At 37.8% G+C, this 27,825-nt stretch overlaps 3 protein-coding genes across 10 annotated transcripts; all 3 read right to left on the bottom strand.

Annotated features, from left to right (window-relative positions):
* Positions 1 to 4,776: 4,776 nt before the first annotated feature.
* On the bottom strand, positions 4,777 to 9,472 carry LOC108999844. Of its 3 annotated transcripts, none has more exons than XR_004802827.1 (4): positions 9,004 to 9,472; positions 6,695 to 8,180; positions 5,382 to 6,612; positions 4,777 to 5,288 (listed from the first exon to the last, which is right to left on the bottom strand). XR_004802827.1 is itself a non-coding variant. In XM_018976737.2 (3 exons), exons 1-3 carry the CDS (start codon positions 9,296 to 9,298, stop codon positions 6,456 to 6,458), a joined length of 1,938 nt encoding a protein of 645 aa, XP_018832282.2. In that variant the 5' UTR covers positions 9,299 to 9,472; the 3' UTR covers positions 5,362 to 6,455. The 3 variants fall into 3 exon arrangements, 1 of the variants encoding a protein (XP_018832282.2); XR_001997587.2 differs by lacking the exon at positions 4,777 to 5,288 and having other exon boundaries at positions 5,362 to 5,633; positions 5,736 to 6,612; XM_018976737.2 differs by lacking the exon at positions 4,777 to 5,288 and having other exon boundaries at positions 5,362 to 6,612.
* Positions 9,473 to 9,835: 363 nt separating this feature from the next.
* LOC108999860 (probable sugar phosphate/phosphate translocator At3g17430) lies at positions 9,836 to 14,537 on the bottom strand. Of its 5 annotated transcripts, XM_035695778.1 has the most exons (11): positions 14,379 to 14,520; positions 13,769 to 13,852; positions 13,454 to 13,699; positions 13,211 to 13,318; positions 12,864 to 12,895; positions 12,735 to 12,785; positions 11,777 to 11,838; positions 11,427 to 11,688; positions 10,846 to 11,111; positions 10,667 to 10,761; positions 9,836 to 10,199 (listed from the first exon to the last, which is right to left on the bottom strand). In XM_035695778.1, the coding sequence occupies exons 3-11, from the start codon at positions 13,538 to 13,540 to the stop codon at positions 10,020 to 10,022; spliced, it is 1,143 nt and encodes a 380-aa protein (XP_035551671.1). In that variant the 5' UTR covers positions 13,541 to 13,699; positions 13,769 to 13,852; positions 14,379 to 14,520; the 3' UTR covers positions 9,836 to 10,019. The 5 variants fall into 5 exon arrangements, with proteins under 5 accessions (XP_035551671.1, XP_018832301.1, XP_035551670.1 ...); XM_018976756.2 differs by lacking the exon at positions 13,769 to 13,852 and having other exon boundaries at positions 13,454 to 13,710; positions 14,379 to 14,537; XM_035695777.1 differs by lacking the exon at positions 13,769 to 13,852 and having other exon boundaries at positions 13,454 to 13,710; positions 14,411 to 14,533.
* A 1,852-nt stretch (positions 14,538 to 16,389) lies between these two features.
* Positions 16,390 to 20,903, bottom strand: LOC108999877 (pto-interacting protein 1-like). Of its 2 annotated transcripts, none has more exons than XM_018976765.2 (8): positions 20,666 to 20,903; positions 19,039 to 19,150; positions 18,465 to 18,715; positions 18,258 to 18,384; positions 17,738 to 18,011; positions 17,178 to 17,310; positions 16,962 to 17,048; positions 16,390 to 16,755 (listed from the first exon to the last, which is right to left on the bottom strand). In XM_018976765.2, the coding sequence occupies exons 2-8, from the start codon at positions 19,121 to 19,123 to the stop codon at positions 16,624 to 16,626; spliced, it is 1,089 nt and encodes a 362-aa protein (XP_018832310.2). In that variant the 5' UTR covers positions 19,124 to 19,150; positions 20,666 to 20,903; the 3' UTR covers positions 16,390 to 16,623. The 2 variants fall into 2 exon arrangements, with proteins under 2 accessions (XP_018832310.2, XP_018832316.2); XM_018976771.2 differs by having other exon boundaries at positions 19,039 to 19,168; positions 20,666 to 20,848.
* Between the last annotated feature and the right edge of the window lie 6,922 nt (positions 20,904 to 27,825).

Genomic DNA, 27,825 nt, shown 5'->3' with positions numbered 1-27,825 from the left:
CTAACCAAAATAAAACCCTTTATTCCAAAATTACCCTTGGATGAATAGTATCGCGGCTACAGTAACTCGGCTACAGTATTTCTTTAAACCCTAGTTCCTAAAAAGTAACTTTCCAAATAAGCCATTGGCCAACATACAAGGCCTTCCCAAAAATTATAATTCATAAGAAATAAGACATGTGGGTCAAGCATCCTCAAGCCTAATTATTCTAGTCCAATTCCTATAACTAATACAATAAGTCATTTTAATGAAATAAACAAGTTCAAGACCTTCAATCACATAATCATAATATTAGGCTCTAATTTATATTGCACTCTTTGATATCTTGTATCACGTGGATGATTACTGGATCTCCTTCTCTTAAGCCTATCTTGAATATTCAGCTCTTGCTAGACTCGTCCTAAGTGGATTGCACTAATCCTTACATTACTTCCTTGATATTGTAATTGGCACATTTGGAACTTGTAAAAGATCTTTAAGACTAGGCTCACCTTGATTCTCATAAAAAGTTCATGGTCATAGGGATTTATGCAGCTCCATATTAATGTCTCATATAGGTGCATGATGGCAACAACGACATGCAGGATCTCTTCTAATACTCTACCATGGCGGAAAGCATACTAGATCGATGACCGGGTTGTACGTCGGGGTGGCCAGAGACAGAGAAACAAGCTTTGCAAGAAGATGAGGTACTGCTATATATGTACTTTCTTCTCCAAGAATTTTCTCTTGCAAATCATGACCTTTGGTTCTGGTTTGAATATTTTAGATCTTCAGTAGTTCAGTAAAGATTTTTTATTCCTTGGTCGTGTTTTGAAGATACTCTATTGAAATTGAGAAATTATATGGAGTTGAAGGGATGCGAATGAAGAAAAGAAAGGTGATTGAAGATGCATGCATGCAAGGTGAGGATCATAATCATTTTCTGCATAGGAAAATATTATTTCAGATCGAGGGATTGAAGGGTTTTATATTTTCTCTCTCTTATTTGCTTGTCACGAGGGCTTATTAAAAGCAAAAGTAGGAATAGTATCCTTCTCACAATTTTTTTCATCTCTCAAAATATTACCATACTTATACACAATATTATCTTCTTAATATTTTAGTATCTTATTTAGTTTATTATGTAAATCAATTAATATCAGTATCATTAATTTATTATATTTTTATGCTTTCTATAGTATCTGGCCTCAAAGATGTAGCCCTCAAATTCTCACTCATTCTCCCTTCTCTATCTCATTTTCTATTATATTTTATTTTCTAGGATAGAATTAGAGTTACCGATTTCCTAATGTCTCTCGCAACATTTTTGTTCCTTTCGTGATAAGTCTCATATTCAATATATTATTTGGTATTCATTTTCGTTCACCCCACATCCTCCAGAGGCTTCTTACACACTTAACGTTTCTTTGTCCTCATTTTCATTATCAATCTCATACATCGGTTTGCCTCCATTGATTTCCTAGTGTCTCTCGTAAGTACGTTTTTTTTCATTCGCGATGAGTCTCATATTTAACGTATTCTTTTATATTTTTTTCCATTCACCACACATCCTCTATAGGCTTCTTATGTACTTAATGGATCACTTCTCTCTTTTTTATCATCAATCTCGTACATCAGTCTGCTTCCACGCCCTACACAACTTCTATTGTCGTTTTCTTTACGCCATGTGTCATAGAGACTCTGTTTGTTGGGTTGTCACTCATCGGTCAGATCCTCAAGTCTTATTCACATGGCCTTCAATCTGATCTTATTTTCAAACTTAAGATGACGTCTTTATCATCATCTTAAGTTTTGAGGATGTTAAAATCTTACCATACTTATGATAGAATGTATTCATAATATTCAAACATATATATGACAATGACTTATTTTATATTATACTTAGTTTATTATTAGGATAGATATTATGCATAGGGCTGTGCAAAATTTTGAAATTTTCGACTCTTGGAGCTCCGACTCCTATTTTTTTTTAAAAATAAAAATCCAGCTGTAAAACAACGTCGTTTTGAACATTGGCTCGAGCGAGATGTCGAGTGCAAGTCGAGCGAACTTCTTTGGAAGAGTTCTGCTCGAGCGCCACGTCGAGCGCACTTCGAGCGAACCTCTCTGCATGGGTTCTGCTCGAGCATACATCGAGCGAACCTCTCTGGAAGAGTTCTGCTCGAGCGCCACGTCGAGCGCACTTCAAGCGAACCTATCTGTATGGATTCCGCTCGAGCGTCGTTTGGAGTTCCGCTCGGAAGTCAAAGTTCCAATTGGAGGTCGGAGCTCGATGATTGGAGTCGGACTCCGACTCCAGTTTGGAGTCAGAGTCGAAGGGACAGTTTGGCTCCGACTCTAGTCAGAGTCGGAGGTCGGAAACGACAACTCTAACTCCGTCGGAGTCGGAGCACAGCCCTAATTATGCATTCACTGACAATTATTGAAAATAAGAAAATGATATCTGCAAGTGACTTTGAGCAAGAATCGCGCAGGAACGTCTACGTGGAAAACAAAACAATGCGTTTCGCACAAACGATCCATTCAGCTTCGAAGAGCACGAAATTGGGGGAGGGAGGTTTCGTAATTGGGTTGTCCTTGAATTCCTTCAACTTCTTAGTGGAAATATCGCTTTGAATCTCTACAACTCATCGTTGATCTGGAAAGTCGCCTCCTTTATTGAAGAATCATATTTTTCCATCAAATATAATTGATAATTACATTTTTGGCAAATGGGTCTTCCTTGAATCTTTGAACGTCACAGTAAACAATGATTTTCCTCAATTTCTAAGTTCATCAACCATGGATTTGGGACCTGGAGTTTATCAAAACCATGTTAAGGTGAGCTGGGAATATTCACAAACACGCATTAATTTTTTTTACTGTGATTTTTTGAGGGAATCCCAATTAAGTTTTGTGAACGAGTTGGTGTTTTTGTTACAGAAAGAGTCATGGAGGACAGTGCTGACTCTTGCTTATCAGAGTCTTGGTGTTGTCTATGGAGATTTGAGCACTTCACCTTTATACGTATATAGAAACACATTTGCTGAAGATATCGAACACTCGGATGGCAACGAAGAAATTTATGGCGTGTTGTCCTTTGTGTTCTGGACCCTCACTTTGGTTCCCTTGTTGAAATACGTGTTTATTGTGCTTAGAGCTAACAATAATGGCGAGGGAGGCACGTTTGCGCTGTACTCGTTACTGTGTCGACACGCCCGAGTCAGCTCACTGCTTAATTGCCAGTTGGCAGACGAGGAGCTATCGGAATACGAAAGGGACAGAGTTGGTTTGGCCCTAGAGATCGGTTTTGGGTCGAGTTTGAAGTCTACGTTAGAGAAGCACCGGGTCTTGCAGAGATTTCTGTTTGTTCTGGCTTTGGCTGGTGCTTGCATGGTGATTGGATATGGTGTGCTCTCACAGCTATTTCTGGTAATTTATTCTAGGTCTTATTCTTATGGATTTGGATTCGAAGTTTTAAATTTTAGGTCTTTGTTATTAAGTTTACTGAATTTCATTTTAATCGTGTAGTTTTCTTCGCGGTTTCTAGCCTTGAGCTTTCGATATCCAAAGAGCAGCATAAATGTAAGACTCAAGAGCTTTTATTTGAGTGTTTATTTTTTAGTTATACGTGACGTGACGTAAAGACTTATTCATGCGCAATCCAGACTTATTCGTGCGCAATCCCTACGCCAACTTACCTACCTGTAGAATAACTGTTGAAAAAAATCGTGGACGTTTTCAACCGTTGGTTTGAGTTTAGCTTGTATTTTTCAACGTTGCCTTTTTCTTATCTTCTTCATTTTTCTCTCTGTAACTTTACTTCATCTGCTCACCTAAATCTTATTTATATGAACTCAATTGGTGGTCAGAAGTCAAAATGCAGGCTGACCCACGTTAAAACAGTATCGATAGAGGTGTGATTCCATAGTACTTTGGTAGTGTTTAAAACTTTTAACTTTATTATGTACTGAAAAGTAATAAAAAAGGAAACGGCGAGACATTTAAATAATAATATTTACAGTTATGAAATATTTAAATATTATATATATATTTTTTATAAAAATTAAATAAATATAATATGTACAGAAAAAAATTATTTTTTTAATAATAAATTTTATTTTATTTTTTAAAAAATATGCAGTATTTACACAACTCCTGTATCTAAATTACTTTACAACTAAGCGTTTGCGTAGAATCGTGTGCTGCCTGCCTCCCACCCCTCCTTCCTCTGTCCTATTTGGATTTTCATCAAGAAATCACTACTTGAATTCAGGATTCAGGCAATTGGAGAAGATACAGTATGAAGTCATAATTTGCAACTGAGAAGCAAGCTGGCAAGTTGTCCACCAAGTTTATTTTTGCATTTTGCTCAATGTTTAAGAGAATCTGAAAACAGGTGGCATATTCTGTCTGCAAAGTTAATCAAAAAGCAAGCAAAAGGCTAAAGGACAAAGCACCAAAAAAGAAGAAAAAGCTCTCCATCAAACGAAAGTTAGATGATGAGTAGGCGGTGGTGAATTAGATTGCCGGATTGGTATCTGAACAAGTACTTTCATTATTTGGGGATTAAGCAACTTCAGAAAATGCTATCCCATGTCACAAAGGCAAAGGCCGCCGCCTTAGGACACGCGCCCACTTCTTTATGGTTGTGCAAATATTCATAATTTTTTTAGGTCCATCACCGTAATTGAATGTGCATTAAAATAGTTGCAATTATCTGTGTAGCAAATTACAATACGCAGAGATGATTAAAATGAGAGAGAGAAAGAGAGAGAATGAATTTCAATTAGATGACCCACAGAAATGACATCTCATAAATAAATTATTAGTGTCAATTGTAAATGGGTTGGGTGAAACAATCGAGTTCAGCCACTCGTTTTAAGTAGGTGAGGGGGTTGGTTTGAGAGTCCGTCCACGCTGACGCGGGAATATTCAACATGCGTTTGGACTACGGCTGAAGTAGTCAGTCACAGAAATTATAAACAGCCTTGATTCTAGTCTCCGTCTCTCTTCCACTTCTTGTAATCCAACAAGCAGCGTGAATACTACTCATAAACACATTAATATGACTGGAAGTACGCGAGTCGTACCTCCTCGGACATCAAATGCAGTCCAGCAACGACCTCGTCTAACTTTCAAAACTTGACAACATTGACCAATTGCCGTCTTGGCCTGCACAAACTTCTCTTCTTCTTCTTCTTCGAAGCGGACACACACACACGAGAGAGAGAGAGAGAGAGAGAGAGAGCTTTATATCATATTGCTTGTTCCAGATATTGCGTTCCGAAAGCAAGCCAGCTAGCCTGTTCTCCCAAATTTGAGCTAAAACAATCCTTAAAAGGGAACTTTACTGAAAAAATATAACAAGAAGCAACAAAATAAAATTTCAAGCATACCCGCATAAGATCAGTCAAGGGTCCAAGCCAACTTGTTTAGCCAAATACAACACGAACAGGCACTGAAAGGACAAAAAAAGAAAAGTACACACTTCCAATAGGATAGAGCCATAGATGGCATCACTGTTCTTCCCAGATTTTTCCTCTAGCAGCAAGATAATTGATATAAACAATTTCAAGGTAGAACACGCACAAAGCTCCAGCTGTACTTTCCTACAAGGCATCCAGAAATCTGACATATGCATATGCTGTCTGCATAAACAATGCTCCCTTCTTTTTTATTTACCTATAATAAGAGTAAAAGCAATGCTCTCTTCTCACACTTGAAAAAACAATACGAGTCACCATCCATACCTTGTATGCTTCTTTGATGTCTATGGAGTTGCTTCATCTCTTTCGCTTTGAACTTTTCTGTAGTCTTTTAAATGAACCACTAAACTCCTCCATGTCGTCACGGTCTTTTCAAAACCCTTCAACAGAACTATAGCACGTCTTCAATAAAACTTGTATCAAAGGCCCCTTATACCACAACAAACCAGCATAACCTAATTATGCTGGCTATAATACAAATATCATATATCCACGGCTACGAAATTTGCTTACAAGGTTTTCCTTCTCTTTTTTTTTTCTTTTTTTTTTTTTTTTTGTTTAAAAAGTTCAAGACTCTTCCCTGGTGCATCTCTCTTAAAATACTACACCTTTAAGAAACAAGACCTAGGAAGTAGTACCTCTAATTAAGGAATAGACCCAGTGATTTGGGTGCAAAGCTTTTAAAAAAAAAAAAACTAGGGCGCAGAGAGCATCTTATAGCCACCGGGCTGTACAAAATTGAGCAGTCTAGTAGGTGACCTTACCCAAAGAGAGTTTTCATTCTATAGATGCCAGCTACTTCCAGCAAATAAAGCTGTGAAACAAATAGCAGAGCCCTACTTACTTTCAAAAGTGACCTGTGTTCCTCCAGTCATGAGGTCCAACTTAATGACGATACCTCTAACCATCTTAAGTCGCCAATATTTTGGTGCCAAAACTGATCTTATATTTTGATCAAGGACCAGTTTCGATAGCTATATCAGTTTAAGTCTCTGCAAGAATAATGTTAATCGGTTGCCATCCCGAGTGATGATGAATAATCCATCTCTTCACGGAAATGACCATATTCAAGATCTGGAGTACATCACCCAAAGCATGCTCTTCTAAGCATTCTTTCCTTAAGGTCAAAGCTGCTTCATATCTTCATAAATCAAATAGTTTAGAAGTTAGAATTCACTAATTGCGGAAAACAAAGTAGCAAAAGAATTATCAAACACCTCTACCTGCATTGAGAAGCCATCATCTTTGATCTGCCAGCTGAGGAAGTAAGAAACTTCTGTATGCCATCCCATGTTGATTTTGAGTAGTGCATAGGATTACCACCTATAGGGTTCACACACTTCCATAATCTTCCATTTTTACCAACATACAGCTGCACTGCACCTAGGTTCTGTTTCACTACCATATTTTGTTCAATTGCGTAATCCAAGGCCTTCTTTACATCAGTATCGCGATGTTTCAGATCTCCATAGCGTATGCAATCAGTTATGTTTGCTTCAGTAGGCATAATTTTTTCAGTTTTCAGGGTGTTTAATGCAAGTAGGATGACACCAATAAGGCCTTGCACATAGTCAGAAGGTGGTGAATGTCCTCGAGATCCCCAGCCACCATTGCTAGGAACAGCATTCATTGGAGAGGATACAGGTGGGGAATATCCAGAACCATGAGGAAACCTGTTGTTCATAGCATCGTGATGAAATGCCTGGCCCCCCTGGCTATGGCCTTTTTGTTGTGCATTTATACGTGCTGAATATGGAGATTCAGTAGAGTTAGGCCTAAATTCTTCTCCACTTCTGTGCTGGCCATTAGGAGGGTTTTGAACATAGCTGGGGTATTCAGGGATACTTAGCCTACCCAAATCGGGCATATTCATATGTGGAGCTGGAAAATATCCGGGGCCATTAGGTCGAATTGGGCGAAAACCATGACCATGAGAATTTGGATGATGCAAATTCTCCGGTCCAAAAGAAGGTTGCATATGAGGGTTGTTTGGCCTCAAAGAATGAGGATATTGATTTTGTGGATTTCCTAAGAAATTATTGCCATTACTCCCTGAAGTGTCAGAACTGCCAGGAAAGAAATTTGGTGTAGACCGACTTGCAGGGACTACAGGTTCACTGCTACCAAAGAATTCATGTGGGGCTTTCTTTAACTGCTTTGCTTCTGTATAATCTGGTTGGTAAGGATAATTGTTGTTTCTACTCTCTTGAATCGACCCTGGCATGCTTGAGGCCCTGGGTATGTTTGGCTGATTTACGGTTTTTCGACTAGATTTTCCTTTATTTTTTATATCACCAACCCTCCCACCACTGAGAGGCCTTTGACTTCCCGAAGAAAAATTTTCAGAATTGACGAACATACTAGATTGGCTTAATTTAACAGGATCAGAAACTTGGTATTGCAACGTTTCATGATTAGTGGAGGTATGGTGACCATTAGCAATCTGTGATGACTCACCATTCGAAAGTGGGGATCCTCCAGCAGAGAGGCTGGTCCAGAGCCATACAGTTTTTGCCGCAGCAATAAGAGGTGCAGATGCTTTGTGAGGTTGCGCTAGAAGAATATTATATCTCCTCATGCGTAGTTGATGGAGTGCATTAGAGAAATCCCTGTCACCAGAAATTAGCATGAAGTTTGCAGGAGCAGGGTTGTCCACTGCCCAGAACAGCATATCAACTAAAATCTTCTTATCACTTGCATCTTTTACACCTGTTGCATACAATAACGTGTCAACATAAACAAATACACATGCAAAGATCTCACAATCATAGAGTATAGTCCGTCAAATGGGGAAATATATAACAATAGGTTTGCAAGAGTTAGGAACGAAAATTCACTGACTTAATAAAAAAGAAAAGAAATGCAAAGAAACAGCCAAGGAACAGATGATCCATGTGAATTTGCAACAATTACAAATATTCTTGAAAACAAATCAACGCCTGCTAATCAAGTTAGTAGTTACATAACGAATAATAAATAATCATCTATGACTGACCTTAATTGAGCACACGCACATGTATAGAAAATTCAAATCAACAGAGTAAATGAAAAATCGATGAAAATATTAAAGAGCACCATCGCAGAACAAACAATCCTAACCCTAATTTGCAACATCAGGGTTCACCCCCAAAATGAAACCGAAGTACAATTTCAAGAATTATCAATAAAACTATAATTGAACGTAAAACGAGATTTTAGGATAAACTAGTTGAGTTAAAAGCTAAGCCATGACAAACATAGTTACATGAATCGATAACAAAGTGGCAGAAATGCTAAAGACTTGCATAATAGGTGCCAAATAAATCATGCGCACGAAGTTAATTTTAAACTCAAAAGGGGGGAAAGAAACCAAATGCTTAGTCAGAAATCAATCCGAAGAAATGAAAAAACGATGCAAGAAACGCAAACAGCTCACAAGAAAATCGAGATCGTGAATGATTAGAAAGAATATATTCTCCCACAATCAAAATCAGAATCGTGGAAGAACTCATACATAGAAATAGACTAGGGTTAAGGGCGGAGGGAAGAATACCGGTAGGGACGTGGTTGAGGGCGATGCCGGTGCTGGAGAGCGCGTGCTGGACAGAAGCGGGGATGCGGGTGGTGTCGCAATAGGCGGAGATGGAGATGGGGCCACAGTAGTTCATATTAATAAGCGCAGAGCTGATATTCTGAGCGATCGAGTGCGGATCGCAGCTCTTGGGAACCTGGCAGTTCTCTATGTCCCACCACACGGACGTCTTCGCTCCAACGTACTGCGTTTCCGCCAACGCCGACGAAGAAGACGTCGTTGCGCTGGCTCCGCTTCCGTTCACATCTCCGACCATTCTCGGCGCAAGCTAGATAGCGGCTCAAGAAAGCATATATCACTTCTTCCTTTCTGTCTTTGTGTCCTCTTCTTTCTTTCTCTATAATAGTAAAGGCAAAGCCGCCTCCTCTTCTTCCTTCCTCTCTCTCCCTCTCTCTCTTCTTTATCTCTAGGTCTGTGTAAACCAATTTTCTGAGACGCTGGGGTGTGGTGCGGGCAAATTAGAACCATATTCTACGGAAGGGACCCACGTGTAATACTCTCTGCAAAGTTCTAACGGGCCTCTAAGCCCGCTTACGTTTAGATAATTTTTTTTTTTTTTTCTTTTTCTTTTTTGAAAGACATGTCGTTCGACTTGCCCTAGCAACAGGACATATGGAGCATATTTTACGACAGATCAGTCTGCATCTCTTTTTGTAGTACCGAAAGTAGTAGAGAGAAAAGAATTCTATTAATTGATGTGATGTATTTTAAATAATTTATTTTTATTAATATAAAAAAATTAATTATATAACACATTAGGTTTGTTTAAAAATTATTATTTATATCTTCTATATTTATAATTTTTCTCCTCTACCACATTAGGGTCTTGGATGAAACAAACAGAATCTTTACAATAAATCAGTATACACTCGTCTATATAAAGATGTTCCGTGAAAAATATATAATTTCCACATTGAAGAAAAGGAGGACTTGGTGGTACTTTGACTGGCTACTTTCTTGCAATTCTCTCTCTGCTTCTAGGATGTATGGCTACTAAGCTGGCTTCTCCCAAGATGAGACACCCTCGAGTGAGGAATCAAAGAAGCTTCTTCATCCACATCTGAGTCAGGAAGAGAACCAATCCTTCCACCACTGTTGTTGTTCGCCTCGCCGTTGGGGACATATACATCAGATGTCTTCTTCTCCATCTTCAACTCCTGCAATGTTTGGAGGAGACAAAACGAATATAACTAGATAATAACTTGAATTGTACAACCATTCAAGAAACTGATTGGCACTAGATAATTTTTACATCTTTCCTTTAACCAAAACATAAAATAACCGTGGTTCCACTACTTAATCTTCCTCTTTTAACAAAACTTGACGATGTAAAATCAGTTCAATCGGATAGCCAGAGTTTTAAAGTGGATGCTTAGTTGGAGGTAGCAATCTTAAGATTATGTGCTTGCTCCTGGGCAATAACCTTCACACGGAAATAAGATGGGAGGTCACTCGCCATGGCAGACATTAGTTTTCTAAGATGGGCATCATCGTAATGGTTCTTCCAAAGTATCATCAAATGTCGGGGAAAACTTTATAGAATTCCTAGGAATAAGTCATAAATTAGGAAAGAATATGAGATCACTCAACCTAAAATATTACAAGAATAGCATAGAATATTGACCTTTATCACACTGTCTGGGAGACTCTCGGGAGAAAGTTGAGATGTACGAGCATCTCTGACCTTCAAGTAGTTATACACGATGACACCACAGAGAGCTGCAGCAAGATGGAAGTAGTTCAGTAGGTCGTACCAACTAGAAAGTTTTAACGGTTGAAACGAATAGCAAACCAACAATGTACCTATTGCATAACCAATTATATTGAGGCTAGTGATAATAGACTCGGGAAATAGAGCAGTTGAAAGGGCAATGAGTATCCAGTCTTTCAAAACTCCCGCAACACGGATAGTTACAGCTCCGGTTCTTCCAATTACTAAGAAAATTGAGAAGTTCAAAGCTAGAGCACAAAGTGCGTTTGAGAAGAATATCCAAAAATTGAACTGAATCTGTGAAACTTCCATTACAGGCTTCTCCAGAAAATACCAAGGAACAAACAAAAAGACAAAGCTGCACATGAAAGAGGGTGAGAATCAGTAATTTATGCAAACAGCATAAATAATTTAAATTTGTTCCCCCACATTGCATGTCAATTGATTTATCTGGAAGCATATCCACAGAAAGATAAAATAATATGGCTTTAAATTGAATGAATTGCGAAAAAGGATTGATGAATCCTCCAGTTAGCGGGGCTTTAACTCCTAACAAGGTTGAGCTATTTAAAGACCAGAACACCATATAAGCACCATTCGTGCTTGAATCAACATGTTAAACTCATAAATAGAACTCCTATTTAAAGGTTCCAGATATGTGAGAATAAAATACCTGCAAGGTGCTATGTAATATAAACTGGTGATAGGATTTAATGTTAAGCCCTTCTTTTGAAGAAGAACTTGTGTTAAGACCAGCCTGAGAGCCTCACCAAACATCCCCATAACTTGATAACCTGTACCCAGCACGTTAAAATGAATTTCCCCATATGAGGAAATGACGACTCCAACACTGACCAGCAGCATGTTCAAGAACACGTCACACCTTAATTTGTCTGTGCCACAGACAACTGCCGTCAGGAATGTCGCCACTGGCACTGTGAAATCCAGATTTTAAGCAGAGTTTAGCCATTCAGTAGTTTACAAGGCATGCCAATGATATACAAACACATAATATTAACATACTTAGGGCTTTAAGCATTTGGATGAAGGCCACAGAAATGTACAGGTAAGCAGTGTTGCCAAACCTGTATAGACACAGAAAATGCATTTAGTACTTGGAATCTGAATTTTTTATATAAGAATACTGGGAATATATGAATTAACGATAAATGCATGCCATTATGGATATGTAAATCATAAGTTACACATGAGACATTATTAGTGAAGACAAATCAACATAACGATGCAAAAGCAAGTATTCAAATCATGAACACCTAAACAGATCAAAGTTAACAGAAGAACTGCTAAAAACTTAGCAGGAATGATCTAAGAAAGCTTACTAGCCATTATAATCGATTGTCTTCAAGTAACAAAAAAAACTTGCACAAAAATAATCTAATCATGAAGATGTTCAGCCCAATTATTTCCATGTGCAATAGGATTTTAAAACGATATGGAAAGAAGATACATTTCTGACCCCACAGTAGCTAAAATGTCAAAGATCATTGTTAACTCTAAAATCAATTCAACTAAGCCTTAATCCCAGCCAGACTAGGATGTAAAAATGAATTCAGAAGTCCTTTTCCAACAAAAAGTATTGATATCTACTAACTAAAACTGATGAACATGAATATGATACTGCTTTCTACATAATAATGAAAAAACTCACATGAAGCACTACAACAAGTATCCTTGCAATCCAGGAGAACTTGATAGTATTATTCATAGTTGGACCAGCTTAGATTAGTTCTTAATTTCACAGGTGCATGTAGGACAATAGTAAAACAACTGGCTAACATGCCCAAAATTATTGTTTCTTGTCTAAATAAAATAAAATAACAAAAGCCTCAAGATCGTATCCTGGAATTGTCCCCAGCTATGTCAGAGAATAGCATGTGTGCATAAGCTCGTGCCTTATGGGAAACAATTACTGTATTCAATTTCAAACCAGCAGTCTAATTCTACAATATAGGTTGCTTACCATAAACTTGATGCAAAGAACGCACTTATAGGAACGACACATGTTGCATATCTGCAAAGCCAGGACATTACTGAAAAGCAAAAGGTTTTGATTACACAAAAAACCAAAGAGTTCATGTGACTAGCTTACATTTTGAACGTCATTTTAATAGGAGCAACAACCTGCACCAATTACGCACCAATTAAAAATATCAAACTGTTTGGCCAACATAGATTTGTATAAAGGAAAAGAATGCATGACAGAGAAGGTATGCCATGGCACAGAGAAGAAATCAAAGAGGGAATAAGAAAGTAAGAAATGAAATGGGATGAGACCTAGTAAAAAAACATTTCAAAAAGTTGGAACAGTAGAGCTTAATCTTCATTTTATCGCTTCATGTCCTTCAATAAAATTTACATCTTTAGGTGGATGGTAGGAAACCAGTGATGAGAAGATAGAAGAGAGCAAAGGCATCACAAGTTTGAACAGACTCCTACCTTGAAAATGCGGATGAGAAAAAATGCAACCGCGCCAGAAAATCCCATATGAATCATAGTGAGGGTTATTGGATACGGAAAATTGAAGTACTTGGTCGAGAGGACCCACTGCATGAATGAGAAGGAGTTAATAGTAATTATCTAATCTAGCAGTTGGGAAATCAGAACCAAATTATAAAAGAAAAAAAAAAGAGCCAAAAAATAACCCTGGATAATGTGACAGACATATCAGGAATGCCTCACCTTGTTGTACAAAATAACTCCGGATGAAAGCACTATGTAAACTAGAAGGTAAATATAGGTCAACAGATGCTGCCTGCTGACCATCATGGCTGGAATACGAGTCCTACAAAAACCCTTCAAAAAAGACTCTTTGCTTTCCAAGCGGCATCAAAGAATACAAGCTTTCCAAATGAAAAATTAGGCTATGCCGCACATATTTCCCCCATATAGACCGGTGCAACTATTCTTGTTGAAGACGAGATTCCCCTGTTCACCAACTATTACCAACATGCCAATTATCAAAACCAATGCTATCACTGAGATTTCAACGCTTACATCTCTAAACTGACAAAAGAATGCCGTGGGTGATCATTATATCATCAGTCCAGCATGACTGGCAACCGCAAGATCTTTCTTTAACTATTAAAAAGCAAGGAAATTTTGCAAAACACTTGTTCAGAGTTTTATTCAAAGCAATCGAACAACACGGTTAGAATATGAATATCAACAAGAGATTTATCTATAACTAGGACATATTATACTGACAGTGCTTGTAGCAAATCCAAATTTCAACTAAACCACACAGATCCAGATGCACGTTAGACCCCATTATCCTCGACATGGAACAATTAATAAATGGAATAAAATTGCTAAGTGTTTCCAAAATTAAAAGCTAACACCATTATAGACTGAACACCATTATTGTTATAAAATAAATAAATATTATTAATTTAACAAAGATACCATAGAATAAAATCGCTAATTATGCGCCAAAACTATAAAGCATTTACTACTAAACGAAATTTTTGTCGTAGCAAGGAATTGAATGTGAATAATGAATAAAAAAACAACTAAGAAATAGTTTACTCATTCACAACTGCGAATCTGATTCGAAAGAAACAATGACGGAGATCACCGAGAGAGAGAGAGAGAGAGAGAGAAGAACCTAGAGACTGAAATGGAGATTGAGAGTCATACAACGTTTTTTTTTTCCCGTGTGATAGGGTTTTTGGAGCTCGAGGCCAAAATGGAAGTCGGAGAGATCCGGAGGGACGAGAAATCCGCGATTGTATTCAGCTTTTTTCTTTTTCTGTAATTTTCTCTATAACCACGATGGTCCATGGTCCTTAATAAATGGCAACAACTCAAAACGATGACGTTTACGTTAATCAAAGATACTTACCGTGACATAATGATCCGTAGCCGTATCTCAGTATCTGAATTGGGAAGGATGATTTAAGAGATGTTGAGTTGAGTTGAATTGAGATGAATTTAGATTGTGTTTAGATATTGAATTGAGTTTAGTTAAGTTGAGTTTTTTATGAATAATAGTGAGTTGAGTAGTAAAGTGAGTTATGTGGGACCATCTAAACTGAGTTTAAAGTATATTTGGATGTTAAGATGAGTTTAGTATTTTTTATGAAAAATAAAAAAGGTTATGGGTCACATGTATAAAGGTGATTTAAGTTGAAAAAGTTATAGATCTAACGTATAAAAAGGTTTTGAATTTGGCTGAGTTTAATAATTTGATAATTGAGTATTTGGATGTTAGACTCAACTTAAAATTAGACTGAACTCAGCTGAGTTTGGAAACTAAACGTAGCTAGTTTTTTATGAATAGTAATGAGTTGAGATAGTGGAATGAGTTTTATGAGTCTACCTAAGATGAGTTATGTGTTTGGATGTTAAGATAAGTTTAGATATATTTATAGAAAGTTGAAAAAGATTGTGGGTCTTACATGTAAAAAAGTGTTCAGTTGAAAAATATTGTGTATCCTATATGTAAAGAGATTTTGAGTTTAGATAGATTTAGTGATTTTAGAGTTAAATGTTTAAATATTAAGTTTAGTTTAAAATTAGTCTAAACTGAGTTAATTTTAATTTAATTCTAAATTTCAAACAGAATCTTATTTACCGGATAAACAACATCTTTCGGATTTTAAGAGATAGATATATAATTTTTATTTAAAATTTAAATATTATATATTTTATAACTTATTTTATATGTTTATTTTTTTTATCACTTGAAATAAAATTGAAAATGAAAAATGTAGCATTAGATTTGCTGTAATATTAATTGCGAGAAAGATTCTTTATCTTTAATTTGTTATCTCATTTATTATCTTTTAATATATTTATTAATATAATACATTTTAAATAATTAACATATTTGCCGAGAAAATCAGGAAGGAAAATTACGGAGCTCTCTTCATCAGTTAGGAGTCACATCCATTTGCTTCCATTTGTCGACACGTGTCACATCAATTAATGAATTTCCTTTCATAAAAATCACCACAGAAGAGTGGGTACTGTATAATCCATATGAACCATTGATTTCCATCTCCCACTTGTAACTAATTGAAGATGGATTCATCGTGGGAATGGCAAGGACATGTGATTCAGGCCTCATGGAAATCAATCATAAAATGAATTATTATGTTATTTAATTGCCCCTTCACGTCCTTGCCTGTCCATTGCAGCGTTTGTTGTTTGGATAATCTTTTACCATTTTCGCAACGTGGTTTAAGGATTTCTTCTTGTCTGAATTCGAGTCTAGTCTCTGTTTGGTTAGTAGAGATTACTCTATTATTATTTAATATTTTATTATTAGTTTTTATCTATTTATTATTATTTAATATTTTATTATTATTTTTACATCAATTTTTTATCAATTTTTTATTATTATTCACAGATCACGTGTCACTAAGGCTTTCCATAACCACAGATTTTTGTTATAAAGCACGAGTCAAGGTCTTGTCATCCATCTTAGAGAGGGAGGAGGAGATATAGCCCAAAATATTATGATAGTTTAACTACACATAACTTATTAACATTAAAAAAATAATTTTAACACGGCTTATTAACACAACTTATTATAGTAGGATTTATTATAACTTTAAAAAAATAAAATACCAATAATTTTTTAACAACGGTGTGTTGGATGTGCAAAAAATAAAACCTATAAATAGATTTTCTCTATTATCATTTAAGAGTAATTCCATAATCCAGATGAAAGGAAAGACCCCCCCGACCTGCGGCACCCAGCCCAAAATTATGAACAAATTGATACTGTAAATGATGGAAGCAAATGGAACCTTGTTCAAAAAATTTACCACCACCTTCTCAAACAATCTTTCTAATATTTTTATACCCACATGAGAGAGAGAGAGAGAGAGAGAGAGAGAGAGAAATCACAAGCTTGGTGGTTCACCAGCGGGTCCAGGCCGAGTATGTAACAGTGGCTGGAGGGCTTTGACTACAATGCTCATGTTCGGCCGGAAGTCAGCTTCATATTGCACACACAATGCAGCAACAGCAGCCATCTGTAAAGCAAGACAAACAATGGGATTGAGATGAGAGTTTAGGGCCAAGAAAGGGTTTGAACTTTGAAGCGATAGATAATTTGCTTTCCATTTTCTTTATATTACGTGCCAACTGCGTACGCTTGTTCTGAGTTCTACCTTAACTGTGAGTTAGAAAACAAATGCTGATTCTTTAACTGAAAATGGGGAGTGGCCAAAGTAAGTACCTTTGCAACTGCCTTGGGAGGAAAATCTCCATTAAGTCTTGTATCAACACACTGCCTAACCTTGTCTTCGCTAAGTTTTGGTGTAGCCTAAAAAATTTCAAAACCATCCTAAATTCAGCTTCGGTACATGGACAATATTTTATTTTATTTTTTCTAAAATGAATGAAAACAGAGCAGAGGAGCTAGATGTAAGAAAAGAGTAGTGCAATTCGGTACCCATGTTACTAAACTCTGCTGTCCACGTGGTAAGGTATGATCAACAGGTTTTCTCCCTGTCAAAAGTTCAAGCAGGACAACACCAAAGCTGTAGACATCACTCTTGGCATTCAATTGTCCAGTCATGGCATACCTGCCAACCACAAGTACAGAATGATAAATGGATGGAGCTCAAGGAATGCAGTCTCATCATGCCATTTGAAAAAAACCAAATGAAATCTCACACCAAGCTTTAATATAGAAATATTTAAGTAGTTTCAGCTAATGCCCAAATTAATTGAAAGAGAGGAAAATAAAGCACTTGCAACCCTTTTTGATGTTGGATTGGCCTCAGTAAAAATTCTGAGGATTCATTTCTTGTCAGGAAATATCTCATAAACCAAAAGAAACACTAAATGAGTTACATAAGCAATGCATATCACAGTTGTTCCACGAAATCTTTGGCAGCCAATTTCATGCGAAGTTAACAAGATTAGCTTCACTCGTGATCATATATCATACTTCAAACAAAAAAGAAAGGGAAATGGAAAACACACATGATGCAACCATAAATTGCTTACTCAGGTGCATGATAACCAAAGGTTCCTAGAACACGTGTTGAATGAAGACGTGCAGCCATATCAGGAGCTTGATTTGACAAATCAAAGTCCGCAATCTTTGCAACATCATCATCAAAGATCAGTACATTGCTGGACTTGATGTCACGATGGATGATATGAGGATTGCTCTTTTCATGCAAGTAATCGAGCCCTTTTGCAGCCCCTACAGCTATTTTAACACGTTGTGCCCATGAAAGAACAGGACCGGGTTGTGCTCCTTTAACCCCCTTCCCCCCTACAAAAAAAAAAAAAAAAAAAATGACAACTCTTAATTCTACTTAGAAACTGCAAATATTTCAGCTCTCAGTTGCATCTTTGATAAATTACATAAGAAATTTCCTTACTTCAGCATAAGATGTAAGCCAATGCATAAAAGATAAAGCAGCTAAAAAAAATAAACATATGATAAAGGTTTTTTCTTATAGGTAAACATGTGATAAAGGTTTTTAACCTCTTACAATTGCAATTCAATTTTACATACCATGTAGAATATCATGAAGAGATCCATTAGATGCAAACTCATAGGCAAGGATACGAGAATTCCCATCAATGCAGTAACCAAGCAACTGGACAAAATTTTCATGCTTCAGCCTTGACACCATAGAAACCTGTAAAGTAGAACATTGATTAACACAAAGCTTAACCCAATTTATTGACACAGCAAAGATAGTAATACAATTGCCTAAACCTGGGCTAAAAATTCCTCATCGGGTTGTTTGCTGGCATCTAACTTCTTGATTGCTGCAGGCTGCCCACTTTGAAGAACCCCATGATATACTCTTCCATAAGAGCCCTCGCCAATTAAAGCACCTGTACCAAAGTTCTCTGTAATTTCCTTTAGTTCATCCACTGGTATGGCAGGAACTTCGATGGGCTGGACTTTCACAGTTTGTGCACCCTTGGGTGCAGTGTCTGATGTATGATAGCCTCCATCATTTCCTGCGGGATAAAATTCAGTTCAGATTACAGTAACAAAATCAGTAATTGGGAAAACACATGCAAATAAAACAAAATAGAAATACCAAAAGAAAAATAAAAGCAACAAAGAAACATTATAAGAATGGAGCATGCATGTCTCAGAAAATGGATTTAAGCTGTATAAACACATAAAGCTTAAAACCCAAGTCTCCAACCAATCCGGCCGGTGCATTTTAGAAGATATCAATTCAGATAGCGATTGTATAGATCCAGTAATTCATTACAAAGTTACTTGAATTGATATAGTCCCGATGCAATGACTCTAGCTTGGCTGGCAGAATTACCTGCTGAAGTTTTCACCGGGTATGGACCTCCACTTTCAGCAGCTTTATGGTCATCATCTTCTTGACAACAACTAAAGCAGCTCATGACTCCTTCCCTGAAGAGTACTCCTCTCTAATCCAAAAGTACCAGCTTAAATAAACAGAGAAATAACTCAAGATGACTAGAAGATGATAAATAGAACAGACCAGTTAAAGTGCTTCATGAGAAGTTGATCAGCATACTCTCCAAAAAACAGTTGAAAATTTCAATTAAAATGATGAATACATTAATCTATTCAAAGAATATGCAATGACGTTTTTATTGTGGTTTAATTGACAGATTTGCAATATCGTAAGAGATGATCGAGATCACCAATTCGTTCTCCTAGTTACACAAGTATACTCCATGTGAAACCACTACTAGTCCTAAAAGCGTAAGTTGATGGAAAAATGTATATTTAATTATTTGTATTATATTTTTAACACTCACCCTCATATGTGGGTCAAACTCCCCCCTCAGTAAGTGGGCCCAACACATGAAATATTTAATTAAATGTGATAGAGTGTAGAGTCAGATTTGAACTCAGGACCTTTGTTTTGATACCCTATAAAATCACCATTTTGTCTCAAAAGCTTAAGGTTATAGGAAGAGGTATATTTAATTATTTATATTACGTTCTTAATACTCCATACTTACGACCTTGGTAAATTTTCCTTCAACTAACAGGATTGGCTTTCAGGGAAAAGAAAAAAGTAATAATAATTGGGAAAATCTCTTCATTTTGCTTCCTTTCATTTTCCTTTGTATATAAGTAAATAATTTATTAAAAAGAAATGCACTGAAAACATTTCACTTACTTCATTTTTTAAGGTTAAGTCAATGACAACACGAAGGATATGAACCCATATGCAGGTTCTATTGAGCAACTGAACTATAGGAAAACGGAAATTTAAGAAATATCTTCCTGAGAGTAAATATGATCTTATGACTTCTCGTCATAATAGTATTACCATATCAGTGACTTAGCTACAATCTTAGGATTCCCAATCAAACCAAACTAATCCATTCTCGCAAATAACAAGACTAATGTCATAGATCCTTTATTTTCTCTCATATAGCAGACAATCACATAGAATCTTTTCGTAAGGGCGTGCAAGTAACAGAATTCAGCCTTCCTTTTTTCATAGGTTTAGTGATATGGGAATTTTTATTCAACATAAAACAGATCTACCTCAAAGTTGACACACGTGGGCTTCTGCTGTCCCTTATATAGTCACTTTAATACCACAATTTAGTCGCAAACTTGCACATTATGGTTCGAATAATTTCACTTTATATGACCATTCGAAATTTTCCATATTATAACATCCAATCAATCCACTTCAGCTATCATACACAGAGATTCAGCAGATCAAGACCAATCAGCACCAACAATCAGAACTAAATAAGCATGGAGAAAGATACATCGAAAACATTGTTTCAAAGAAAGGGTGTAGATCAATTGCATGTTTCACAGAGAAAAACTTATATTGTATTTATTAGTCAGAATCCTTTCAACTACCAATTCAAAGTCGAAATTACTCATAGACGGACTCGTATGGACTAACGAAGCAAAGATTTCTCGAGAGTACAGAGACCGATCCGTACCTGAAGTCAAAGTTAAGGCAATAGCTGCTCGAATCACTACGTGTGTGTCTGTAAACTTGGAGATCTCAGCTCCGAAGCCGGCGAAGGGTGCGCAGGATAAGTGGAGATGATTGCGCAGGATAAAGTGGCCGAGGTGCCTTTGTCCAGCTTGCAGCCACTTTAATTGAAATGAAAATACTATGACTTCCGGTTTCCTTTTTTAATAATCATCATTAATACAGGAGTTCTCTCTCACACCTCATTTCAAACGCTGTCCTTTCCTCTAATCGGTCCGATTGTCGTGTTAAATATGAATTATCTTTAATTTAATGAGGGTGAGTTTGGATGTTGAAGTGAGTTGAGTTGAGTTGAGTTGAGTTGAGATGATAAAATATTATTAGAATATTATTTTTTAATATTATTATTATTTTGATGTTTGAAAAAATTGAATTGTTTATTATATTTTGTATTGAAATTTAAAAAAGTTATAATGATGAGTTGAGATGAGTTGAGAGTAGTTTATGTTCTAAACCTATCATAAATGAGTTAAACGTTTAATTATATTATTCATGTCAAGTACTTTAATTAAATATATTGTATTTTTTAATTCTAAACTGTTAATTTCGTGTCAATGGCTAATCCTTATAAGTTCTACGGATATTCTTACAAAAAAAAAAAAAAAAAGATATCCGTGTACTATTTATTAATTTTGGTAGAGTAATGTTGGATAAAATTTAAATTGCACAAGTTTTAAGTAAATTTTAAAAAAATAAATAAATTTCGTTAAAAATAATTTATATATTTTAATGATAAAACCTATGTTTTATAAATAGATTATTAGAAATCATTGTTTTTTCTTATAATAAAGAAAATTATTAATTTGGGGGTGTAAGGCTGAGTCGAGTTAGCCGGGTTGACTGTAGTAATACCGGGTCGAATTATGGGCGGGTTTTAAAGATACGTGTCAGAGAATGATTGGTTTATCGAGTCGAGTCGGGGTGCTGACTGACAGATCAGCTCACATGAGATTGAACTTGTCTCCTTATAATGGTCCCCGTATTTGATTGTCTTCCTTTTTCCTATTCTATTTACTGAGAGTGAGCTTTTGTAGATGTTGACATGCCATCGGTCAATTATGGAATCGTGGTGCAACTTGTGTACTGTGAACGCATCAAACTTCTCTGATTTGATCAATGAGATTTATTATTTTATTAATTGTGTTGATGCGTAAAAAATCGTTATAAATATTATTGTAATTTTATTTTTTATTTATATTTAATAGTGATAAATATTATAGTGATTTTATTTTATATAATAATGATAAATATTATAGTAATTTTATTTTTTAGTTATATATAATAGTAATAAATATTATAGAATATTTGTGAATAGTTATGAGTAGAGATTGAAGTGGGTTTGTGGGTCCCATTGAGAGTATTTTGAGTTGTTTGAATGCATGAAGTATGTTTAGTTGTTGACTTTTGGATAAATAATTGAAAAATGTGTCGGTCTCATCAATGATTGATTTTTTTTAATGATGATTTTATTTATATATAATAGTAATAAATATTATAGTAGAGAGACTACCCATTACATATAGTGAATCCGTCCGGCACTTATGTCTAACCAGATTAGACATGTACTTTACCCCTTTATTACCTGAGACCAACATATAACATGTTGATCACCTGCTCGTAGGGACAAGGGCCATATTCCGATACCAACATTCTCTTAATCCGGCTAGTGTGACTCTTCATGCTACCCATCCATTTTTACAGTTCATCCAAACACTTAACACAACAAAACTCCATTCACTACTACGTCTTATGTTACGTCATATAGCTCGGGACTACACCCAAGCTACACTATGACCTTGTCACATCACCTGACATCCCACTACTTCATTTCTACGCCAACTTCTAACTCAGCAGAAGTACGGTTCCTCACATATTGCTAACACATCGTGACATTTCGTCACGATCCCTACTACACCATTTCTACACTAACTCATCACCCATCATAAGCACAACTACTAGTGGTCGTGTCACTTCGTGATATTTCCCAATCATGCTTCCGCTGCACACTCTTACACTTGTTCTGCCAATTCACGCATACTCCTAACCATAAGTTAATTACAGTGATACTTGTCACCTCAGACTATATGCTACATCACAGTTACTTTGGGACACTGTTCCACAGTTCCCGATACTAATCATCACGTTCCACACCCATCAATCACACAATCATCCTTATCTCTGCGACACATCACACGGAGTGTCACTGCCTCATGGAGTACACTCCGCGTATACTCCATTTTTACACGCTACGCCACATCACCATTACGGCATACCCGCCACATGGTGCATCATTCCACCACATGGAGTACACTTCACGTGTACTCATTTCACACATGTTATGCCACATCACCACTATGACATACCTGCCATATGGTGCATCATTCCATCATATGGAGTACATTTCACGTGTACTCCGTTCACACACGTTACGCCATATCACCACGATGGCATATCCGCCATATGTTGCATCACTTCACCACATGGAATACACTCCACGTGTACTCCCTTCACACACGTTATGCCACATCACCACTATGGCGGGTATGCCATATGGTGCATCACTCCACCACATGGAGTACACTTCACGTGTACTCCATTTACCCACACTACGCCACATCACCACTATGGTATACACGCCATATGGTGCATCAATCCACCACATGGAGTACATTTCGCATGTACTCCCCTCATACACACCACAGCACGCCACATCACCATTATGGCATACCCGTCATATGGTGCATCACTCCACCATATGGAGTACACTCTACATGTACTCCATTCACACACGCTAAGCCACACAAAGTACACTCAGAGTGTACTCTTCTCATTTCACACACGACACGCCACCATACAGCACATACTCCACAACCACACTACACAACACAGTCCGCAACACTTCACAGCGCACTATTCAAATAAGCCCAACACTTCACATACACAACACATCACAATACCACAACTCCACAAATATCAACATCACAGTTCACAACATAATCAACTAATAACATAGATAACGAGGGATAGAGGGTTATACCATCGAAGGGATAACTCATGCGTTGCTCGTTGACCGTCACGATTGATCACATTGGAAGGAATGTACGGGGCGACTATACCGCGTACATGACTGTTTGGGCGTTTGGATAGTTAGGTGTGGTCTTGGAAGGGCTCGTGGTGGCCTTGTGATAGTGGCAAGGAGCGTAACACGGCGGATCTGGCCGTGTACTGTAGCGGTTAGCCACGCGTAGTGGCTGTCCATCACGTGCAGTGGCTACCCACTACATAAAGTGGTGGTTCGGGCTTAGGGTTGGACTAAGGGGGATGCTGGTGGAGCCGTGGAAGTTCGGTGGTGGTGGCACGGCGGTCCACGGTGGTGGAGGGAGGGATGGCCGTGTGTGTGATGGAGAGTAGCCCGTGAGAGATAGTGTGCGTGCATGGGTGGCAAATCGGGGCTATGAGTGGTTGGGATGGATCAGTGGTGGCTGGAGGAGGCTAGAGATGGTGGTCACACACTGTGGGTGGCGGCGTACGGTGGTGGAGGGAGGAGAACCCGTGCGTTGGAGAGGGGAGACGCCCGTGCGGTGGAGGGAGGCTATGGGCCTCGGGTCAGGTGGAGGAGGAAGGGGAAGCGCATGGAGGCGCTTGGTGGTCGTGGGTGGCTGCGGACGGCGGCCCAAGGAGGAGAAATGGGTTAAAAACCCATTTCGGCTACTTACCGTGAGGAGAGAGAGAGAGAGGGATGTGTGTGGGGAGCTGAGCTTTCTGGAGGATGATGGCCGGTGGGAGGCGGAGCTATCGTGGAGGTGGTGGCGCCGGAGGACAACGCATGGCGCTGCAGTGAGCAGCAAGCCCATTCGGGCTATGCACTGCTGAGGGAGAGGAAGAGGAGCGTGGGAGAGAGATGCCGGGATGGGGAGGCTTGCCGGTGGCGGCGGCAATGAGGTCTACCGACGCACGGCAGCGCCGGGCTGAGGGGTGGAGCATTCGGCTTGGAAAGGGGGCTGGGTACTACATACGTTGGGGAGAAGAAAGAGAGAGAGAGAGAATTGGGGAAAAGTGAGGAAGAAAGAGAGGGAGGTCTGGGTATTTAACCCAGTCCATTCATCTGGGGATCTATGCAATGATCTAACGTCGGAGGATTAAAACACTGATTTAAAAATACGTAAACATTAACTTACTTAAAAGTATTAAAAGTAATAAAGATAGAATATTATTTAAACTGACTTTAGTTTATAAAATAATATTCCTTCATCATTAATAAAATGATGAAGTCTCACTTAACATATTTAAGAGAATAAAATCATTTAATTAATTAAAACTTTCAATATAATTTAAATCTCATAATATCTAAAATAGTTGATTTCTGATAATTATTTAATGATATCTCATATCTCTTATCTCATAATAGCTCATATTTATTTAATGATATTAAAATGATTTCCGACAATTATAATATTTTTGGAGCTCTTCAAGAATATTATAATTGTCGTATTTAAAATCAAGCTTGGTTCAATAATACTGGAATTACTCCTTATAAATATTTCCAGCATATTTAAAATATTAGGCGTGCCTTAGAAGTCACATACTATCTTTGAAAACACGCCATCAAGGTTCGGCACGCCTAACGAGGCTCGTAGTTGCTAGATAGAATGGGCAGACAATTCACATAATCGATGCCCTCATGATTTGCTTATGTCATAAAGAATGAACGTACGTCAGAAAGAGATAAGCGTACATAAGAAGAAAGAAGCGTACGTAAGAGGGAATGAACAACATGTTACAGTGAGGTATGTGAGTTGTCATGTTTTATCGATGAAGAAGATTCAAGTGCTTGTAATGCCATATAATTTATTCGAAGAGTTTTGGTTGCTGTAGTCGATTATTGCTTGAATGAAATCGGTCGAGCTGACTTGGGCGAGCAAGTTGGTGGAGCATGCTGATCGAGTAAGTTGGTAGAGAATGTTGCATGGGCCATGCTACGTGCGTTGGAGGCAGGGTTGTTCCTTGTTTCTCATTACGTGTAATGTGCATGACTCATGTGTGGTGCACGTTTCACATGCGTGGCATATACTTAAACACTGGTTGTTAGCTGTCGAGAAGTTGCCCGTTGAGTGAGGTGATCATGCTCGCATGTGTATTAGTGCCAAACAATTTGTCCCAACAAAGTTATATTGGAACGTCTGGATAGTGCCCAGGTGGGGCTATGTAGCCGGTGTTTTGCACCACAGGAAGCATTTTTGTTAGCATGACCAAAATTCACACAAATTTCTAGAAAAACAAACCGGGGAGTTTTAGTTGTTGCAGTCAGTCTTTGCTTGAACGAAACTGCCTGCAGCTGGTTGCCGTTTCTTCTTAGCTTCTTCTTCTTCTTCTTCTTCTTCTCTCTCTCTCTCTCTCTCTCTCTCTCTCTCTCTCTCTCTCTCTCTCTCTCTCTCTCTCTCCTACTGAGTAATTCTGTTGTGCCGAATGCAACCAACTAGTGAGGGGCGCTGTAGCTTCCCATTTGTTGCTTGAGTAGTTGGAGCAAGAGCCTTCATGCTCAAGCAAACTTGGGCGAGCAAATTATGTCCTAGCACGTTGTGTTGGCAAGCGTAGGCTAGCAAACTCTGGGCGAGATGTTGAGCTAGCTTGTTGGGTTGTTCGGGACGTTCCTATTTGTATTGTCTATGGTCAAGCAACCTGTGGGGTGGCTGAACTGAGTGGATGCCCGCCATTGTGAGGCCGAGCAATGTGTACTTATCTGGGATTCTAAAGGATGCTTCATTCTTCATTCGAAATTTATTCAATACACCGAAAAATCATCATTCTTCCACCTTCATTACATTCTTCTTTTGTTATTGCAGGTTGTTAGTTAGCTCTTTCTTCTATCGCTTCAGTTTGTTCTTCTTCACATCACGAATTTTGAGAGTGCATTGTTGCCGGCATATGAAGGATACGCTAGTTATGGGACAACAGAGATCCCACAGATGGCGCTACTGTTGATGTCGTGTTTCGTGGGCCTGGACAACTCTACGCTGATAGTGCTTCTATGTGAATTATTTGGAGCCTTTGGCCGTGTTCTAGTGTGGCTGCACTATGGTGGTTTATACGTCTATGGAGGTAAATGAAAAATAAGCAGAAAAAGTAAAAAGAAATGAACACCAAGATTTACGTGGTTCTGCAACGGGCCTACGCCCATGGGGGTTTGGGGAGGGAAGTCTCCACTATAATATATATGTTTACAATCACTCATGTATCCTCATATTTCATTGTATATAGAAGGTTGGAACTCTTCCTGTTGGAGACACTATCTTCCTTGAGAGGCTGCTTCAAGAAGAATATATGATTGTGGGAGAGCTTGGTCCATGTGAGAAGTGAAAATCCTTAATTCATCAGTCATCCATTCGTCTGTTGATCGTCCCTTTGATATTGTCTGTGCATCCCCTTTTATATGTTTGTACAACCCTTTACTGTAGATGTCAGCCTGCCATGAGGTAGTAGATCTCCCTTGCGTGAACATTTTGCCTTCTTTTTCTAACCCTCTGACATTTTACAGCCCTTATATCTCTCATCTCCCTCTTGTCTCCTCCTTATCTCTTTTCTTGTTCCTCTTTTGTCTCTATTGATGTCTTGATGGGCTGGGCCCAATTTATGGGCTATGGGCATTTTTTTCCTTTACAATATCTATATGTGGAGGATTAGTGATTGTGCAAGGGTTAGCGGACTGTGTGAGAAACAACTCCAGCACAAAAATGTGATTACAAAGACTTCATGGTTGAGGCCTTTCATTTGCTTCAATGTCTCCCATCTTGTGCCCCCATTAAAACCCATTTTTCTATAAGTTGAACGTTAAGTAGAGTGAACTTTTGATTGCATTAATGCACCTGCAACATCTCATAGAACTCCCACAAAATGATTCTCACTTTAGTTAGCAGTGACTTTTTTTTTTTATTATTAATAAATGATTCACACTTTAGAGTTTGATACAAACACTTTCTGTTGAAAATATGCAAATTTTGAGTGATGTTGTTCTACGAGCTTGGTCTCCAACTCTTTGACCTTAAGAAGAAATGATCCGAATTTAGCAATAATAAAAAACAAATAGCATAATTATCTACTATATTC

This window comes from Juglans regia, chromosome 11 (assembly GCF_001411555.2).
Source record: "Juglans regia cultivar Chandler chromosome 11, Walnut 2.0, whole genome shotgun sequence".
Taxonomy (NCBI): Eukaryota; Viridiplantae; Streptophyta; class Magnoliopsida; order Fagales; family Juglandaceae; genus Juglans; species Juglans regia.
Note: the sequence above shows the minus strand (reverse complement) of the source record. Positions and strands in the feature narration are given on the sequence as shown.